This window comes from Micropterus dolomieu, linkage group LG06, assembly GCF_021292245.1.
Source record: "Micropterus dolomieu isolate WLL.071019.BEF.003 ecotype Adirondacks linkage group LG06, ASM2129224v1, whole genome shotgun sequence".
Taxonomy (NCBI): Eukaryota; Metazoa; Chordata; class Actinopteri; order Centrarchiformes; family Centrarchidae; genus Micropterus; species Micropterus dolomieu.
In genome coordinates, this window is record NC_060155.1 from 15785195 (window position 1) to 15806837 (window position 21643).

At 39.4% G+C, this 21643-nt stretch overlaps 1 protein-coding gene across 1 annotated transcript in view; it reads left to right on the forward strand.

Annotated features, from left to right (window-relative positions):
* eif2b3 (eukaryotic translation initiation factor 2B, subunit 3 gamma) overlaps positions 1-11985 on the forward strand; it is a gene marked incomplete at its 5' end in the record, with an annotated part of 30187 nt that extends 18202 nt beyond the window's left edge. Inside the window, 4 exons of the mRNA XM_046051995.1 lie at positions 902-964; positions 1195-1343; positions 5026-5129; positions 11750-11985. Coding sequence (XP_045907951.1) covers positions 902-964; positions 1195-1343; positions 5026-5129; positions 11750-11802 — 369 coding nt within the window. The remainder of the gene's footprint in view (positions 1-901; positions 965-1194; positions 1344-5025; positions 5130-11749) is intronic.
* Between the last annotated feature and the right edge of the window lie 9658 nt (positions 11986-21643).

The window sequence follows — 21643 nt, forward strand, 5'->3', positions numbered from 1 at the left end:
CCTTAAGTGCAGCAGAAATTTTTTTGTAACCTTGGCCAGATCTGTGCCTTGCCACAATTCTGTCTCTGAGCTCTTCAGGCAGTTCCTTTGACCTCATGATTCTCATTTGCTCTGACATGCACTGTGAGCTGTAAGGTCTTATATAGACAGGTGTGTGGCTTTCCTAATCAAGTCCAATCAGTATAATCAAACACAGCTGGACTCAAATGAAGGTGTAGAACCATCTCAAGGATGATCAGAAGAAATAGACAGCACCTGAGTTAAATATGATTGTCACGGCAAAGGGTCTGAATACTTATGACCATGTGATATTTCAGTTTTTCTTTTTTAATAAATTTGCAAAAATTTCTACATTTCTGTTTTTTTCTGTCAAGATGGGGTGCTGAGTGTACATTACTGAGAAATAAAATGAACTTTTTTGATTTTTGGAAAATGGCTGCAATGAAACAAAGAGTGAAAAATTTAAAGGGGTCTGAATACTTTCCGTACCCACTGTATATGTTCTGTACATACTACATGCATGTGTAATGTTTGAAGGGAATCCAGTTTTATGAACATGTATATGTGGCTTTCATGTCATTAGATAAAGCATAGTACTACAATGTTACACGCAAAAATACCAAACATTCTCTTGTTCCAGCCTCTTAAATGTGTTTGCTGTTTTGCTTTGTCTTCTTTTAACCCCCTAATGGATGTCACAGGTTATATATTGCACATGATGCCACTTCCATTCTGACACTTCTAATGCAGAATTACATGCTTATTTGAGTGTTGTACTTGGCCCAATCAATGGCCCAGTTCCTCGAGCAGTATCATTAAAATTATTTAATCATCTTTCTATTATTCCATGGGCTTTTTTTCTCATATCTCCTTCTCTTCTGTCTTTTCTCAACTACTATAGGCTCCAAAGCTGTTTGAGGAGCCAGCAGTCCACCCATCTGCTGTCATTTCTGAGAGATGTCAAGTAAGTATAATGTAATAGAAGTATTATTAGTCAGTCCACAAGTCAAATTAATATTTGTCCGGATCTCTGTAATCTTACATTTCCCTTTTAATTAGCGGTTTAACTAATTCTCCTGCTTTACAGCTCACTTATTTCTCTCAGAGTCTAGTTTGCGCTTCATTATCGGAGAGGCCTGTATATAAGTATTTGCACCTGAGTGATGTTACTGTGTGTGTTTGCTTGGCCCTTAGATGGGATCAGACAGTATCATCGGAGCGCTGTGCCAGGTAGCAGATAAGACTTCAATAAAGAGGTCCACCATCGGAAACTCCACAGCTGTAAAAGAGAAGGTCAAAGTCACCAACTCCATCATTATGCACGGGGTTACCATCGAGGAGGGGTGAGAACACACACACACATGCACACACTTGTTGATGACATGGGCTTTGAAGTGGGAACACGTTCACTTAGCCTGAAAAAAAGGATTTCGCCTTTGAGGCAGGTTCATGAATTAAAGTTTTAATCCTCACATCAGCCTTTGTTAGGTGTTCAGTTAGTACACGCACGCAGTGTGAGACAAAGCAATGGAATTTACTAAACAAAGATTTCAAAACTAAATGGATCTTATGTTGCCAGGAAAAACTTCCTTTATCTCTTTCCTTTTTTCCTGTCCATGTGTGTTATGATTTTATGTTGTATACATAAAATCAGAGGTGTGTCTAATTCTTCATTCATTGCATATCTTTCCGATGAAATAGGTCCTCCTATATGCAGAAGTGTGTATATGAGTTATTGGCAGATGTTTGTGCATGCGTGTGTCCTTTGATGGGAGGTGTAACAGGTTTTGTTTTCTGTGCTCTATGGGGTCAAACAGGGAGCGCTGAGTTAACAATGCATCTATTGGTGGGCAACCAGCCAGAGATCAGTTCCAAACAAACACAAAGCTGCTGAACTGAAACACACAACATCCATACATTTCATGCAGCCACCAATTTACTTACCTAAGCCAAGGTTTCCACTGCAAATGGAATTTGTGGAGCACCATGGGGGCTTGAAAGGTGCGCTCTAGACCAGCAAACGGCTGGGTTATTTTGATATAGTAAAGTAGCACTGACATGAGTTTCATCAATACTGTCTTATCAAATTTTCCCACATCATCATCATCAAGTCATTTATTAGGTTAGTCCTTGATATTTACAGCAAAATATTCAAAACCAACACTTTTTTATGGCTGCACTATTCCATCCAACGGAAATGTTCTAGAAGTCTTGTATATCATTTTTTAAAATCATTATCATGTCATTTTTTACACATTTCCCCCAAATTCTGTCCAACTGATTTGGTATTCTATGAAACTTTGGGATCTCTACATAGGAATTAAAGTTCTGTGCATTTGAAGACATTTGGCTGTACAGCATGAGTTTGTAAGGACTGATTACATCTTCCCAAATGTAATGACTTGCTTGGCCTTTTCTTAGTAATATTGTTATATTTTCAATGCGCAAATTTTTTCTTTATGGTTTGGTGCTCTTTGTGATGGCCGCTAGACATAATTTCCAACAGAAAACAGAAACTACCAAAGATGTGCAAATAATTCTACAGATGTGCCGCTTTGCATCTTAGAAATCAGCAGTAGAAGCCAACCGATTTGACGTCATTGCAACTCCTTTTCAACTGAAATATCACCTCAATGAACCAGGAAAGAAAAACAACTCCAACTCCAACTCAGAAGGGCCATACAGGAGATGACAATGGTGATACATCATGATCAGCCACGTCATTGCACATCAGGATTGTCAAATGTAGCCAGTAGTTAAAGTGGTTAAAATTGAATGCTTAATTGCAACAAAAGAGGACTTGTACAGATAGTGCCAGTAGATACTGTAGAATTAGCATGTAGATTGATCTGCTCAGTCTCTTAGCCAGAAATCCTGGTGAAAAGAGACTCATCTTGGCCTGGATTTTAATGCACTCATTCATAGGCTCCTTTTCTTTTATCTCAATTTCTTACTCCTCCCTCTCTTTTCTCTCCATCAAGGCCTCCACGCCATCTCTCCCTCTCGGTCTCTTTCTCTCTTTCTATTTCTGTCTCTCTCCATCTCTTCTTAAGCCTTTCAGGGACCCCAGCCAGCCAGCATGGGGACCCTCATCATGCCCATGTAGGTGCACGCACAAAAGCATGAAAGAACGAGAGAGACGGGAGAAGGGAAGAAAGAAGCGAGGGGAAAAGCAAGCTAGCACGCAAGAAAGAAATTGCAATTCTTTCTTCTCTTTTTTTTTTTTTATTGAGGACATAAGAAGGAAGGAGAAAGAAGGAAAGAAAGAGCCAGTGTGAGGGGATTAGCAGACCCAGGCCATGTCGCAGAAACCCCCTTGCATTTCTGGTGTCTTTGTTTGGAGCTGACCAGAACTTGTTGACAAAGCGCTGCGTGTTTGGGAAGGGGGATAGTAGGGGTCAACTTTACAGGGGGGGTTGGCACAGAAGGTGGGGGTGGACGTGTGTGTGTGTGTGTGTGTGTGTGTGAGTGAGAGAGAGAGAGAGAGAGAGAGAGAGAGAGAGAGAGAGAGGATGGGGGGGTCATGGCAAGGAGGAGTCCTGGTGTTAGCAATTAGTGGTGTTTCAGCTCTGAAGGCTTCTTTGGTGGTCTCTTTCTCTCCCTCTCTCTCTAATGTTACAAAACTCTGAATCTTGTAATCTCCCATCACCAACTACCACCACCACCTCCTAGGTAGCCACTTCCACACACACACACACTCTTTTCTCCCTCTCCCTCCAGGCCTAACCACCTGAATAGAATGGGCCAATACAAACCTGTTGTGTGTGTGTGTGAGGTGCAGAGGGCCAAGTGTGTGTGCGTCACTGCCTGGGCAAGACCAACATGTGTTCTCCACTGGGCTCCCCAAGCTGCTGAAACACACACACTTAAACATACACACCCTCCACGGTTAGCCGACACAGGACACACTGTCTGTGTCAAGACTGTCTGTGTCTCAACTCCAAGAATTTTATGGTGATGGTTTGGCTGAATGTGAGTTTGCACGGTTGGTTGGCACTGCCTGCTCAGGTGGGACTGTAACACAGGGCCAACAATGTCTTAACACACACACACATTCACAGCGTGGGCTGCTGTTGTTCTTTAATATATATGGTAATGTCATGTCATTCGGTTCAGTTGATTGGATATGTCTGAGTATTCAGAGCAGGTGGGGGGCGTCCCTGATGGGGCAAACAGGCTGAATGTTCCTACTGTCAGTTTGACCCCAAGTATGGCACTCACTCCACAACTGTGCCATTGGAGAAGCTTATAAGCCAACAGTGGAAGGCTTTGGTTGCACTGGGCAGCTCCCAGTATCAATGTTCTTAACTGTGTGTATGCGCCCATGTACATAAGGTACGGTGAAGAAAACCATAAACATGTTTGAATCCTCAGCAGTCCCCAAGAGCAAGCTGCAGAGAGGAAAATCCTGTTTTAACGCCGAACCCATCCCAGCAAAATATTAATCTTTAATTACTCAAGAGTTTGTAAACCAGTTTGTACCAGAAATGAGCCACTGGCTCACAACTTTCAGGTGTTGATGTAGTAACTCAAGGTTTAGGGATATTATTGTGTGGATGTAAATATTTCATAATTGATCCTGTTGATTTTTATTTTATTTGTACCATAAATAAGAATTAACACCATCGAAAACTGAACAAAGGATGTACTGCAGGGCTGTTGTATTAGAATGCATTCTTTTTTAGCTAGGTGTACCTAATAAACTGGTATCTGCGTGTACATTAGTAAAGTGTAAAATGAAGCAACCTCACATCACGGGTTATGGCCATAACGTTGACATGAGTTACGAGCAGTTCAGTGTCTTTAAATAAGTGAAAGTATCAACGATTCTACAGGGAGGAAAAAGTAAACCTAATAAGCATGTAACAGAAATATTGGTATTCTTTGTATTTCCGTGTATTATCATGTGACCCCTCAGATTTATCTTGGGACCACAAGGGGAGTTCGGACACCCAGGTTGGGAACCGCTGCTGTAGAAAATACAAGCAGAATGTGATTTATCTATCTTGTATGTGTCATTTCCAGGTGTAACATCCAGGGCAGTGTGATCTGCAGTAATGCCGTCATCGGCAGAGGATCAGACCTCAAATACTGTCTGGTGGGAAACGGACAACGCATTGAACCAGAGGGTGAGGACCACTAGCAAAAACACAAGCACAAAATATTTGATTCCTACTATTACTTGATTTTAGTGTGTGTCGTTTTAAATCTCTTCTTACCGTTAGTGTCAGCACAAGATGTCTTACTCAACAGCCTCTCTTATTTCGTTACCCAGTGAAGCTGGAAGTCCGACTGAAAGTACATGTTAGCATTTTAGGCATTTGAATGTAGCAAAACAAACAGTAGTTGAACATTTTGCATCCCCAAGTTAAAACAACTGGACAAAAATAAACAAAGATCGGATAAAATGGCAGAAACACCTTACATTATAACACTATTCAGTACAACAACTTTGCAAATAAACAGTATCTGTTAAAGCTTGTCATGTACATGTTTAGTTGTTACTGTTATTTTGTCCACCCCCAACACTTCTCTTTGGCTGACTCAGATAAGGTATCAACGTTTGTGTGTGGTATCTGTTAATAAGTGCCAAGTGTACAAGCCAACTAGGAAATTTTCCTAATTCTGAAGTCTGTGTGATAGAGAGATTTGTTAAAGATTATTTTATTTCCTTAATCCTCTTGTCCCCAAAGCTAGCTGTGTGTGTGTGTGTGTGTGAGTGTGTGTGTCACATTGATGGAGAGGTTAGAGAGCATGGCCAGAACAGGACCACCCGGAATTCAACAGCAGCAGCCTCCGGCCACATCCAACACACTCTCTCTCACTCTCTCACTCACACACACACACACACACACACACACACACACACACACATAGATATATAGAGAAAGAGAGAGCAACCTCAGCTACCAGACTGAGCAGCCTAATTGAGTGAGCAACGGGGTGCTCTAAGTAACAACAGTGTGAATTTGAGCTAAACTCGCCTAAAAAACAGTTGAGCCTTTTTGGAGCATCCAATGAGCGACCACTGCAACAAAACTGTTCTTGGCTTCAGCTTTATTTATTTATTTATTTATTTTTGGTCAAAGGTTTCCTCGCTGGCCAGCAACGATGTGCTAACATTAATGTTATAGAAGTCTGCAAACTTGGATCACTGGTTACATAATTGTTTTGCATAAACTGTCTCACAACTGTTACTTACTGTTTGTCACTCACACACATGCAGAGTCTCTGCTGTTTTTAGTGCATTTTTTATTTTATTTTATAAAACACCTTGTCTCTTTAATAGACATTTTAAAAATGATCTACTGTAGATAGTCAAAACAGCATGTTATTCCTCAGAGGGCTTTACAGTGTATACAGCATTAAATGGTCTCTTATTCTTATTCTCAGTTTAGATACAGAAAAACACAACAAAAAAGGGAGAAACTTCAGGAAGACCCTTGTTTAAAAAAAAACCCTTCTTCCAAAACTGGAGATGGGATAGCACCATAGAAGTTCTTGAAAAACAAATTGGCGCATTACCTTTCTGGCACACGTGGTGGATCTAAAAATTCATTTCCCCTTGAGCAGAGTCAGAAAAAAAACAAAAACAAACTTAAAACATAAGATTATTTTCCTCATCTTTTCTCATAATTTTGGATTATAGACAAGCCAATGTCATGTGCCTATACAATACACTAATCTTCAACAAGTCATCCTTCTCAACCCATGGGGGCAAAGGGGGGAGTAAGGCATTTTTTAGTTTTGAATAATTTGTTGACATTGCTGTTTTAAAAATCTACTTCAAAACATCCACAGTTTTTGGTAAAACATTTTTTTCCATCAATCAGTTAATCTAGATAGGGTGAGATTAGATGAATCTATATTACACATTACACTAATCATAAACCTGCACTCATGTTGACTGATGTTGTATTGTAAGAAAGCACAATCTAGCTGGATAACCGTAGGCTGCTAAAGACATTACACACCCACTCTACTGCTGAAGCTGCTAGCAGCTAAGGACCACCCTGCCAGTTAGCCACACACAGATAGACACACAGAAACAGGTCTGTCAGATGTTGATATTTAAAAGATTCATACCTCCCTCTGGGTGCTTTAAAAAATACATACATACATACGATATATGCTTTAAAACAGTGGGCATACATGTAGAAGATGACACCATGTTCTTATCTAATGGTGCATCCTGACATTACATTTAATTGTTTAGCTGACAATCAACCATATTTGGTTAGAATAAGCACTTACCAAACAATTCAGTCTTGTTCATGAACAAATGGTGTTTTATTCTTCTTCATTTGTTAATTCGGATCGGAGTCGGAACTGTATATTCTCGCTGGCCCAGCAGGAGAAATAAGTAAATATATAGTCTTAATACATTTAAACACTATATTAGCTACTGATGAATCAACAGACCCAAATTAAGTAACCTTTCCTCCCTTTCTTTCCGGTCACTCCCTCTCCTTCCCTCTCCTGTTGTCCCATGCTCCATTTGTCCTCCCCTCCACGCAACAGAGGGTAGCAACAGATTCCTTCACACTAAAACCTGCCTGTGCAGATGGAACATTACTCTCGGCCACCGTTTGCTTTGGATCAGTACCGATGCTCGGAGATGGGGAAATTGAGGGAGGAGCAGCGGTTTCTCTCCTCATGCTGAACTAGCTTTGGGTTGAGAGAGATTGCGAGAAAATGCTGACAGACTCAGTTTCAAGCATAATCTATTTCTCTTTGTGAGGTTCAGGTAGAGGCCAGGGTGACCTAAGTCTTATCACTCTGAAGATTTTGGCACTGATTTCAAATAAATTAAAGCACCTTACTTACCATGGTTATACATTATCCATTCATTTCACTATGGTATTACAGTTTTTTACAACCGCTAACATCGCTAACCACAGTTAGCCCCACCATCGGTTTGTTTTTACCATACCATTAACACAATTCATGTTATTTACACAGAATATGCAGTCAATTAAACCATTTCTGAAAGTTTTTCTTTACCTACAAGCTTACCCAATGCCAAATCTATGGATGGTTTTTTGTGTTATTTACAAATGCTAGCACACAACATGTCAGAAATGAAGATATCATTTTCAAAACCTTAAATAATGTATAATGCATCTACTTCTGCTACAATAGCAGCTCAAAATCTTTATTGAAACAGCTGATAAGCATTTCTGAATGAACATATTGAAACATTGAGAAATAGCTGATTTTTTTGTAATTTGGTTAAAATAGATCAACCACAGAAATCTCAACCAGAGACATATACAGGTGTTGAAGTTCTTTCAATTACATACACAATGCAGTAAAAAGGGGACTTTGCAGAGTTGAGTTTATCCAATGTGGATACAGAACAACACAGAATAGGAGAGAAAGAAAGAATAATCCCATAAAGGGAGAAGAATAGTTGGGTCAAGGAGAGGAAGAGGGCCAGAGAAAGGAGTCGCTGAACCAGGGTAGGTGTTTCTGTCCAGTTGCATTGCGAGGGATGACATTAGATGAGAACATGTGGCCAAATGCTGAAGATCATTTTGGATTCTTTCCCTTCTGTGCATTTTTTTTGTTTTTAATGTAATTGTGTATTTACATTTACTGTACATTTACTCATTTATCAGACGCTTGTATCCAAAGCGACTTACCTTTGAGGAACAACAGCATCAGCAAATCATCAATACAGTAAGAGATCTACAAGTGACAATAAATACTAGTAAGAGCTATTACCACGTTCATCAATGGAGTAAATATATAAAGAAAGAAGTAAGAGTTAACAAATAGTGCAATCAATACAAGATAATTGTGAAGAAGAAGAAGGAAGGAAGGAAGAAGAAAGAAGAAGAGCCAAGGGTAAGGGTTAGTGATGTTATAAAAGAGGAGGTGTTCTCGGAAGAGATGAGTTTTGAAGAGCTTCTTGAAGTTAGAGAGGGACACCCCTGCTCTGATGGCATGTGGTAGCTTGTTTGACAATTGCAGTGTCACAGATGAGAACAGCTGAGACCATGATTGCTTTTTGTGTAGGGATGGCAGAGCAAGATGGTGTTCGTTGGAGGAGTGAAGTGGCCCAGAAGTATTTTTACCCATTTTGAACCAAAAGCCACATAGGTTGGATTATTTGTTGATTACTGGCTGCAATTTCATTTTGCAAATAAAGAGTCCATCATCCATACATCCATCGTCAACCGCTTATCCTGCGTACAGGGTCGCGGGAGGCTGGAGCCAATCCCAGCTTACATCTACCAAAAGGCGGGGTACACCCTGGACAGGTCGCCAGTCCATTGCAGGGCCACAAATAAAGAGTAATGCAGTTTTTGTAATGCCATCAGCTGTTTGTATTTAGAAAGTTGTTATGCTATGATTGATTGATCTGGTCCTCTTGGAAAGAAAACATGCTAGTATTTTGACAATGATTTGATTTTGAGTCAGGTTTGCTGTGTTTTGATAGTTTGTGTATGTAGAGAATGTTTTTTAGCATTTTGAAATGTAGAGTTTGTGTTTAAAGAACAAAATGTGATTTTGAGCAGGAAATGTACTATTTGGCTAATGGTATGTGGTAGGTGTGTTGCTATGTTAAGAGTTTCAATAAAGTAAGTTCAGGTAAACGCTTGTTGGCAATTGAAAAAAACTGTAAAATTGATATGCAGAAATGACTTAAGGGGTATTCCATCAGAGTAAGCACCTTAGTGCCAAAAGTTAGGTTATCTGCATCTTGTAATAAAGTTGTGAGCAAAGGACTATTTAGAAAACTCCCCTAGTTGATGTTCTTGAGGAAACTCCCAGGAGCTGACCTGCCACTAAACTTTTTTATGCAGAAAACTACCACATTTTGCAAGAGAATTTTTGATTATTGTCTTCTTATAGGTTTTATTTTGTTTGCTCAGTCTGATAACACAGTGTTTGGCTGCCAGCTCTCAAAGTTTGCATACTTTATACTGGTGCCCAGTGGATGTTGATGTTTACCTTCGCATTCAGTGTTTCACAACAAAAGCTATTTTGTGTATCCTTAAGGTCAAACAAACATGTTGAATGCATTTCCATTCTTATTATTTCAATATTTTGAATACTTAAAATAGTGAGTAGTTTGTATCCATGTTTGCTATTTATTTAGTTTAGTTGGGGAAAAAAGTGCAATGTACAAGATTAAACATAAAAGTTATTTGAGGATGTTGACCAGAGTTAGCTTAAAGCTAATTTTCATTTGCAGTCCCTTGGCAGGTCACAATTGACCCTTCGCTAAGCCACACCCCAAAAACTCAGCTGGCCAATCACAGTGCAGTATAGGACTTGCTCTAACTGTGGTCCAACACTTTCATGGCTGCGCTCCATTGACTCAAATGCAAAATGAGTCTTCTAGCTTTTTTTGCTGTTTCTAATGTAAGATTATTTAGCTAACGCTAGCAAACTTACTACTGAATGTAACGTAACAAAGCCCTACTGTTCTGGTTTTTAATGATTGTAATACTGAATATAAACGTACCCAGCTGTACAGAAGCAGTGTCGATCCTTAATATCGTTGTCCTCTTTCTCAATAGTCAATAATAATAATACGGTGGTTCACTTTTACTCTGTGATCAGTAGGCTTTAGCTTTTTTTTCATGTCTGTTTGAATAGCCTGAATACAACCTTCAAATGCACAATGCAACTGCAAAACTGTCTGCTTCTTTCTGAGACCGCTTTTTCCAGAAATGAGACAATATTTCTCCAAGGACTGCAGTAAAAGACAGTGGCAGCGCCGTGCTAAAACTCCAACAGGTCCCACAGTTTGTCAGGCTTAGCAACAGTAACTTAGGAGGGCGTGGCTTAGCGAAATGTCAAGTCATCCACACAGTGATAGTACAGCACTAAAGAAACTTGGCAAACAAGATACATACGCAGAGTAGGAAAGGATGTTCTTGAGTTCTCCAAACAGAATTAAACGTAAGTCATGGGGTAGAAGAGGGGCTGAGCCATTTCAAATTTTATATACAAGACACAAATTTCAAAATTCTCTAAAATTTTTAAAGCTCCAAAGATGAGTTCGCTTGCAGTCTTATTCACTGCCGGCTCAGTGCTACCCTTCTTTGCATGTTACTGCCACCAGCGATGCAGAATACCATTGCACCAGAGGCAATAGTGAATATCACATAGCCCATTTGCTCGCAAAATGGGGACCCACTCGTAAAAACATTGCTCCAAAGCACCAGTAGTTGTCAAAAACATCGCTTGGTACCTTAAATCAGATAAAACATGCAAAACCAGCGGGATGGTTGTTGACGTCTGTAGTCCATATTTATCTTCAAGAATAGTTTCTGAACACAAATTTGACACACCACAACGTGAAATGTCCACAGACACTAGTCACATTCAAACTATAATGCTGGGGTGAGGTCAGATTGCTTGATTGCTTTTTCAGATATAACCTCAGTTAGCTAATCATGTATAACTGCTTGTTATGATTTGACTGATAGCACATAAAAATGCCAGGCCATATCCAGTAAAGGTTGGTATGCCTTCAAGATGTGTTTAGTGAAAAATGCAGTTTATTGGTTGTGTTTACCATCTAAGAAATACAAATTTTTGTCCTGTCCCATCTTTTTTAACAATCAACAGTATCGCTTCACCACTATGCCTGAAGGGTCTTTTAGATTTCTTAACCCTTTAAAACTTCAGATTTCACAAAAATCTCCTGAGGGCTTTGCACAACAGCAACCTGCCTTTGATATATTATTTTCTTTCTGTGTGAATTTATATATTTCTATCTCTTCTTCAGCTGAGAGGACTAACGAGGTCATTGTTGGAACAGACCAGCTGATGGAGATCTAGCTCCCACAGGGGAAGGAGTGGAATTGCCTCATTAACCAATGAGATAGCAAAATACGGAGGACATCTAATTCATCGGCTGACCGACCTATCAAAAGCCTGCCATGCTGCTTGACAGTTCTACAGCTTCTAATAGGCTTTTTTGTACATTGTGTCCAAATAAAGACAAGTGATTACACCCATGAATCAGCATCTTGGTGTTTTTATTTGTTTTGTCTAGTTGCTTTTTTCCCCCATTTTTTTGTTTTAGTTATTTGCTTTGAGAAAATAAACAAAAATTATTACACGTTGAAAGAAAGACGGACGTTTTGACTGTCAGTTCCAGGTATATCTGTGTAATTGTTCACCACACTAGTTATTATCAGATCATTACTGTCTCCTAATAGCAGGTCTTTGAGAGGGCGGAGCACAGACTGGTACACACTGTGCAGCTGTGAAGAACAGAGATGGAGAAAAAAGCAGTGGGAGGGGAGACCACAATGGCGTGGGGGTTAAGTTTATTTGTACACAAAAATGGTGTATGTGTAGGCCCTGGACCACCCAGCTTGATTCTGTATCAGTTAACACCGACACCCCACCCTCACACGCACACACGCGAACACAGCAGAGGAGGAAAGTGACTTGCGCCTGACACTTTTCATTCTTTTTCCTCCTCCTCTTTCCCTTCCTGCTCCCTTTGCTGTCACAAGATTTATTGCATTCCTTCGGCAGAGCATTTCTTAAATTACAGGTTTGAAGTTCCTTAGTCACGAAGGAAGAAGATGAGGACAGGGATGTCTGTGGGGGTGTTTTTTTTGTGAGTGTGTGCGTGTGTGTGAGAGATTTAATGTCCTCTGTTTCCTATTGTGTCTGTGGCCTTGCAGGAGTCATTTAGGCTGTCTCTTGTGGCCTGAGTGTGTGTGTGTGTGTGTGTGTGTGAGAGAGGGGGGGCGGTTGTCCTCTAGCCTTATGTTACCTTTAGATGTGCTTGTTAATTACATGGACATGTTTTGATGATTAGTCCTTAAAAAATGGCTAGTGTGGCATTCATCTATACTATATAGTGTTTAGATTTATGTACAGTGTACTGCGCTAAAATTTTTAACACTGGCATGTCTAAGGTAAAGTACACGTCATGAACCCCAGTCCCCAGCACAGCTGAAAGTACAGCTTTGTTGATGAAGAGATTCTTGAAGCAGAAATCTGTAACGTTCCACACATTTTCACCCTTAAAGGGGAATAATATTATACTTTTAGTTTTTGTTTATAATTCAAAGCACTCCAGGTTTTTCCATCTTTTGTGTGGCATTTTATTGATTTTACATGTCAAGATGAGTTTACTCATGGAGTACTACTCTGTGAAACAGTTGTATAATGTCTTCTTTGGCTAAGGCGGAGCTTTCTAAAATCAGAGAATATAACCCTGATGATATAGTCTTGGGTTGGTGACCTGTGGTGATTCATATGCAACTAATTAGCAACAGCAAAAATGTTTTAAAGGAAATTTAATGCCTCTTGGATACATTTTCTCTTGTGATAATAGTATCACAGTCTCATTTTTGAGGTAATGTTTAGGCGTGGCAGAACTTAATGTTAAGCAAAGATCATGGTCTGGTTTAATACAGAACAAAGTTTGCACTGACGTAAAACCCGAAACACAACATGTTTAGTCACATTTAACCAAAAGTAAAATCTTTTCCTAACCTTAACCAATGTGCTTTTGTTTGTATAAAGCTAGCCACAGACAGGAATCCCAACACCACTGGCAACATGATTTAGTCATATATAAACATAATTTTCTAGTAGACAAGGTTGCATTTCCTAAAGGTTGACCCATACTAAAAGGCAGGATATCTCAGGGTCCTGATTTCCCAATCCCACACCGCATGCAAGTCTAAGCAGGTTTTGAGTAAAATTAAGTAAACTCAAACCAGACAGAATGCTTTCTTAAGAGTGTTGTTTATTTACACTATTTTCCCACTATGCAATGCACATTAAAGTAAAAGTTGCACACAGCTGGAAAAATTTAGATTATGTGTGGTTTTGAGACGGCTCCACCCACAATCCAAAGATCTACGAAAACAAGTAAAAAACCTGTAGAAACATATTATGTTTCTCTTTGTTACGTTGAATTGGCAGTGACATACACATATTATCATTTCTCCATTTCTTATAAAATGTGAAAGTATGTTGATTTATTTTATTTTACTTTTTTGAATGCTAACGGCTTAAACACATGATTAGTATGCAACATGGATATGTGATTTGAGATTGCAAATATTGAATTTGACTTTTGAGGCATTGTGGACCAGAACAGGTGCAACCCAATGAAACACAACAACTTAGGAAACGTCACAGATTTCAGCTTTAAACTACACAATGGAATGCAAAACACGGAGTCGCACTTTAATTTCACTGGTTTCCTTTCAAGAATACATTCCACAAATGGGGGTCCCAGGCTTAAAAGATGAACTGCTAAAGAAAAAGTCTATTTGGGATCCACCACCACTGTCTTCCCATTGTGTTGGCTGTAGATGTGGTTTCAGCTCACGGACAGAAATAATCTATAGTTCAGTACTTGTCCATGCCCCTGGTCTTACCTGAGTTCATTTTCCTGTTGCATTGTTCAATATTTTATTCCTCAATGTACTTAAACAAAACTGTGGAAAGTGACTTTTTTAGTTTTTTTTTTTCATTAACATTGTGTCCGTCCAAATCAAATGATCAGTTATTCCCTTCTTTATTGCAAATTAGAATTTTTGTAATTTTGCGTCCTTGTGTAGTTATTTTCCTCAGACGACGAGATTTGACTAGATGGGAAGGTGAAAGACTTCCTTTGTCAGCAGAGCTTTGAGCTAAAAATCATGAAAACCACAGTTAAAGTTCACTTTGTCTATGCTCTTTGTCTTGGCTGTGTTAACCTTTTTAGCGGTCTCACACTCTGACCTCTCTCTTCAGCCGAATGATGAGATCTGGCAGCTGGGTATGTTTGGGTAGAGGTTTGTATATTTGCACAAAGACCCCAGAGTCCCCTCAATACAACGCCACCATGAGCCGGCCTTCCAGCACATACATGTGTTTGCTGGTGTATGTGCACACATGTGTGCAGGCTTACCTGTGTATGAGTGTTGTTAACCCTCTGTCACACAAACGAATCAGCGCTGTCTCACACCCCTTCGAGTGAATTCACGCATGCATGCGTGTGCACACATGCGTACACAAACGTGCGTGTTTGCTTTGCAGATCTGGCGATCAGATGTCAAGCCACAGATCATATATCAGGCTGTCTGTTGCTCTTTGGTTTTGTAGCCTTGTGGAAATTTCTGACATTTCTACAGAAGATTTTCATCTAATTATGCATCCCATACAAATCTATCTAACACCAGAGAGAAGAGAAGTGATCTGTAAAATAAAACAATTTTATGCTCAGATTATCCTCACTTACCCATTTTTGCTGGCAGCACATTTGCCCACAAGATTTATTTTAATAAAGGAAAAGGCTCTTACACATCTGCTGTGACATTTTAAAATTGGCATCTTTTATTTTATGTCACAATATGAACTTATCAAGATTAGTTTCTGACGCACTTACTCAGTGTCTGAGCACGTTTGTGCCTGTGATATGTGCTTGTGCCTGATTCTTGTGTGTAATGTGTTGAGGCTTTTTTCTGTTTGTGTGTGCGGAGTGAATCATGAAGACATCACTTTTTTAATGTCATAAAAGTTGACAGAAGTCTGGAGATTGAAAGGCTTGTTCACATCATGTTTTTTTTTTAGAGTCTGGGAAGGGACCCAAAGCGGGTTGGGAACAATTCAAATGGATGTCAACATTTGATGCTTTTAGTTGAGTTTAGTTTGTGATGTGACACTTCTGGACATTTTATCTTGACATTGTATTGTGTCTCACATGTACCTATAAACAGTTTTCTAAATAAAGTAAAGCTGGGTTGTTAGTCATTTAAAGGGTCAGTTTTCCCAAATCACAAAAAAATATATTTTCTCACTTATCACAAACTTATCACAAGTGATACATGGCCATGAAGAAGTTTGTGTTCTCTCTGCCACCAGATGAATACAAGAGAGGTGAATGGAATTTTGTATGTGGTGCACAGTATTGACAAATTACATTTAAAAATTCAGCAGCAATGTGTTTTCCAAGAATCAATCTTCTCTGGATAACCCAAAGCTCCATATGACTGCAAATAGGTTTCCTTGGAACTACTTTCTACTGATGAAGAATCTGCGATGAAAACCTTCCAAAGTAAAGTCTGTGGATTATCTGTAGAAAGTTAGATAAATTTGGGGAGGAAGTGTTTGACCGTCATCAACTTTGATTTGTGAAGTGAGACGTGGATAGACACAAACAACCAAAGGACGCTGTTCAGGAACAGAAGATAAGGAACCAAATAGTTTGGCCCGTGTTTCTTTTAGTTTTTCCAGTTGAATGAGACAACCAACATTACCCGTTAAGCAGCGGCCCACTGGTGGGTCAGTCATTACAAACTCAGCCTTTGCCAAACATTATTTCAAACTAAAAGTTTATCTAAGGTTTTAATGGAGACCAAAGATATCAAGAGTATCTTGCACAACCATAAAAACATGGTGTCAACATGATATAGCTCCACAAGGATAGTGGGGAAAAAGTTTATACAGAACATATGTATATGAGACGGTGTGGAATTAGATGTTTTAACACCCTTAAAGCTAATACAGGAAGCAAAAGGGGGGAAATGTGTGTTAAGGGCTGAAATGTGAACATTTTGAGCACCTTCACACGTGCTGGTTTCAGGGACATCCTCTGCATACAATACATGATGTCTTACTTTTGCTTCTGCAGAATCCTAACGGGGTGAGAGTGGGGTGGATAGAATGTAAGAACCACAGTGCTACATAGATGGATTGGATGGATGGTGGAGACAAATGTGCGATACATAGACACACAGATGCACAGAGAGGTGGGGTGGAGCTCTGGGTTGGGGGGTTTGGCTGAGTAGCTGGGTGGCTTCATGGCTTGAGGGCTGATCGTGGGTGAGCAAGAGAGAGACAGACAGGGAGAGAGAGCGAGCAGGCCACCCAAGTGGTAGTCAGTCAGAAACCTGTGTGTGTTTGCTGCTGACCCCTACACATTAGCACAACACTTCCTCAATTTGTCTTCTGTGTTCTCCAGCCACAAATGAATTTCCTCCCTCCCTCTTTTTTTCCACACAGTACCTTTCAAGATGCAACCCCACACCCACCACCACCAAAAACACACACACACAGACACACCAACTCCACCCCATCTCTAACTTAAACATCTGAATACATACACCCATAAACAATTATTTTTTATAAGTTTCAGAGATACAACAGTTGCTTGTGTTACTTAGCCAACAAAGAGTGTGTGCGGAGTCACAGATCCCATGTATGGGATAACAACCTCAATGACATGCCATACACACATAAAGCCAGATATCCCTGTCTGTCACTGTGGAGGCCCCCAGCTAATTAACTAAACATTGGGGTGCTTGATTGGGATCACATCTTAAATTGCTTTTGCAATAAAATCACAGGAAGAAACAAAAGACTGACACCCCTATGGTGACCTTTCCTTTCTAATCTTAATAGTCAGAATGTTTATAACATCACTAGCTGTAACTGCAAACAGACTGGCTACTCCAAAACATTAAAATAAACATTTGCACGACCACCGCTCTGTTCAGTTTCATGCCAACACTCTTATTGAGCTTAAAAAGAGGAAACGTTCAAATATGTTGTGATTCCTGAATTGTAAGCTATTTGAGATTTGGTATTATAAATGGTGTAAACAAATGTATGATAAAAACCTCCTTCTTTCCTGCTACAGTTCTTTAAAAATGTATGTAAGTATAATTTCTGTTTATAAAAGACAGCTGTACATTGTCTCATAGTGTTTAGATGAAGGCTTGTTAATCGTTTGCAACAGATCACAATAGTGCAGAGCTTTTTTGAAAAGCTATACCGTTTCAGCTATGTTTGCTCACACACACACACACACTCTGTTGTGAGGTTCTCTGCTTTCTTTTAAAGCTACAGGTCTGAGTTTGCATTACCACCTGCTAGCTGCATCTGACAATACCTCTGTTACAACCGCACAAACAAAGACTTAAAGAAAAGTGTGTTTCTCTGTCTCTCTCTGTGTTTTGTGTGTTTTTCCCCCAGAAAGGCAACCATTCATTACGATGACAAAGGGGTAAAGAAATGCATTATCATAATTAATCTTGTGTGAGACTGTGGGTGGCAGCTTCAACTCCGCTCTGAGACTGACAGAGGTTCTCCATGAAGTGTCTCTCTGCTACCAGGCAACTTTTTTTTTGCCTTTTCACTAATATCTGAGAAACATGTGTAATTATAGACTAGTACCGTTAAAAAAATCTTCTGGGTTTTCCCAACAATATGTAAGATGTCTGTGTGGACTTTAAATCAAACACCCAAAATTAAAATGTTCTATGACAAGTACAAAAGTTTTGGGTTCATTTAGAATAAAGTATATTTTTCCCCGTCATCATGTCACGCAACTATTTTTGAACAGCTTTATTTATCTAAGCCGGACCATAGCCAAATTATTTGTCCGTTTAAATAAGACTTGACCCGAAATGTGTTTGTGATTTGTTCTCTTTTTTTTCCCCCTCAGGGAGTTTTTTGTTATATCCCAATCTTTTTAAAGAGCTCCATGTGATGCTCTTCTTTTTTATGCTTTAAAGTGGTCTGCATAATGGATTATTGTAAATTGCCCTCACACATAGATAAGTATACACAGGATGTAATGACAGGGTAAAAAAATTATTATCATTATACCACTTCAATCACCTTCAGATTGCTCGTTGAGTGGATTTTGAATTTGAATAGTCTGTATCTTTATTCCAGACCTGCAGTAAAAATTATTTATTTACTCCAGTTTCTGGATTTTGGGGCCCAGATCATATATACAAGTGGTGAGGTCTAGATCAAGCTTTTATTTAGGGTGTGAAAGCCTTGTTACTGTACGCTCTAGATCTCATCCCTCCAGTCTGACTGTCTTGGTTGTTGAGGCGCATCTTCTAAGCTTTAAGTCTTATTCACGTATGGATCTTTTGAACTCTATCTCACTGCAAAACAAATGTTTCTATAATTATGGTCGATAACTGCTGGATCCAGGACAGCTACTTTTTATCAAGAAACTGGACACACTGATGTCATATCACACAGCTCAACTAGAGACAAAAGACTGAAATTAAAAGATGAAAGGCTTTAAAAGATAACCACGTCTGATATAATGTATGTTTAAAGCAAAAGCTTGGTTTTCACCTGTTGTTTTATTTGGGTTTGATCCACTTTTCCCAATTTCTGTCTTTTTTTTCCTTTGACTCTCAAAGCACAGGTGTTATTATTCATCGGTTTAATGTCCTTAACAATATCAAGCACTACCGGGCAATCATCTTCACACCAAATTCTTTTTATAGCTTCTTTTTGTTTTGCTGGCTACAAGCTAAACTTTTCCTGGGTGTTTGTGCCTCCTCTTGAGTAGCCTCCTCAGTGTTCACCAGATACACAGCATTGTTGCAAATCCCATAATGTATTTATAGTTGCATTAAATGTTTTATGTGTGTGTCAAATCAGTGGTTCCTAACCTTTTTGTCCGATGTACCCCCCCACGGCCCTATCAGATGTACCTAAGTGCTCCTTTATCATCCCCTTTGATAAATGGAATGGCTTTACTGTATGTTTAATGTATGTATGTATGTATTTGTACTACTGCCTTTTGGAGTGACAGCAGCTGGTTTTTTAACCATTTACAGTTTCTTTACGTTTAGCTTTTAGTTGTAATTTTTCTGACCAGTCTTTCTGAAATTAATTTACAATTGATTCAGGTTGGTGGAAAACTGAGGCCTGTCTTCACATCACACAAATATTTTAATTTTACTGGTGTGTTTTTCCCCTGAACAGAAATATGTGGATATTATTATCAAATTATAGAGCTTCATAATTTTGCCTTGCAGCCCCTGGTAACTGCAGAAAACCTGGTTGATCCTAAATGTTCATGACTGTCACTGTTACTCCAGTAAAAAACATTATACCTATATTTGACCTCTCTTTTGCTCTACTCACTCATCCACCTCTACTTATTCCTTATGCGAGAAAAAGAACACTTCCTAAATTTGTCTTTGTGAAATGCAGTCATGAGCAGTCTCGCAGCCTCTCTCTTTGATAAATAAACACTTGCTCGGCCTAAACCCTGCGTGTATCGGCTGTTGTGCAACGGCTGAGTGCCATAGTGGTTCCGTAGCTCTGCCTATAGCACATACAGAACCCAGCCATGCATGCATGGATGAACGGACGGATGGATGGAGTCACTGGGGAGACATGAAATGGAGGAATGGAGATAAGAGGGAGGGCGAAGGAAGAGCAGGCGTGGAGCAGCAGACGAAACAGAGGTAAAGATGAAGGTGTTGAGATGAAAAGCAGAAAAAAAAGGAAGAGCAGATGAGATAAAATGGAACAACGGAGAGGATAAAGAGAGGAAGGGATGGATGGAGGGAGGGATGGGGACCATGTGGGACACAGGACATGGGAGAGAGGGCTTGGTCAGTTTGTGTTTGAAGGCCGGGGTGGTGTGATGGCAGATATCTGCACAGCGCATGGTCATCTCAGATGGTTTATTTATCCAAGGCCTCCAGACCAGGCCTTGGACCTCCCTGAGTTTGTTAGGCTTGAAGGGGCCCCCTACCACACAATCCAATTCTTCACATTCCACATTAGCTCCCATTTCCAGCTGCCTGTTTCCCTCTACCACTCAACCCGACCCAACCCAGTCCAGGCAAACTATACCCAGTTCAGCAAATCTGAAAAACAGGCCGGCCAGTTCCACTCTGGAAACATGACCGGGGTATAAGAGAGTATGGTTGCCTCCACTTGGACAGATGGATGAATATGTAGGTGTATCATTTATTTGCTGTGGTGTGGTGGTAAATGAGAAGTTAACAACGGTGTCTGTGATACTACATTCCACGTCAATAGACGCATACAATCGGTGGATGTATCCTGTTTTATCAAGATACAACAAGAGATCTGAGGGGATTGCTTCGTACCAGCAGGAATGCTTGGCTCCAGTTTTATCTCTTTTAGACATTTAGGGCTTCAAAACTGTTCCTCCAACTGAATCTTTGTTGCTTTTCTGTAACCAAAAATGTAGTGTTACTAAAAGTAGAAAGAAGAAAATGGCCCTTTATGTATTAGATCATTAGATTGTTAATACAATATGTAAGTGTGATTTCACTGTTGTGTTTGGTTGAGGTAGAGTAAATTTCGAACTATTTTATGTACAGTGGATAGTTTAATCACATTCATATATAACAGTATGTTGTATTGTATAAGCTCATCATATCTTTTTATATGAAATCCTGAAATGGATGGTAACTAGTACATACCGCTGTCAAATAAATGTACTAAAATTTACAATAATTTTCCTCTGAATTGTTGTGCGGTAGAAGTGCAAAGTAGAATAGCATGGGTAAAGTACAAGTACCTCAAAATGATGTACACTGAAGTACAGGACTTGAGTAAATGTACATTTACTTTCAACCACTGATAACTGATTTAATTTGATTATTAGCAGAATTGAATCTACTTTAACATAGGCCTATTGCTGTGGCTAGAAAGAAAATGACCTCAGCATTGACAGACATACAGAAGATCATGTTGGACACTGACTGCTGTTTATCTTTTTTATGGAAGTCATTCAAATAAATTACCTGAAAAAAGTTTGGTTCATACAAATTTCAACAATATAAAAAATCTTGTAACAATATATAATATCAGTGATAGTGGTCATAATCATCAAGACAAAATACACATACATGTTTATATA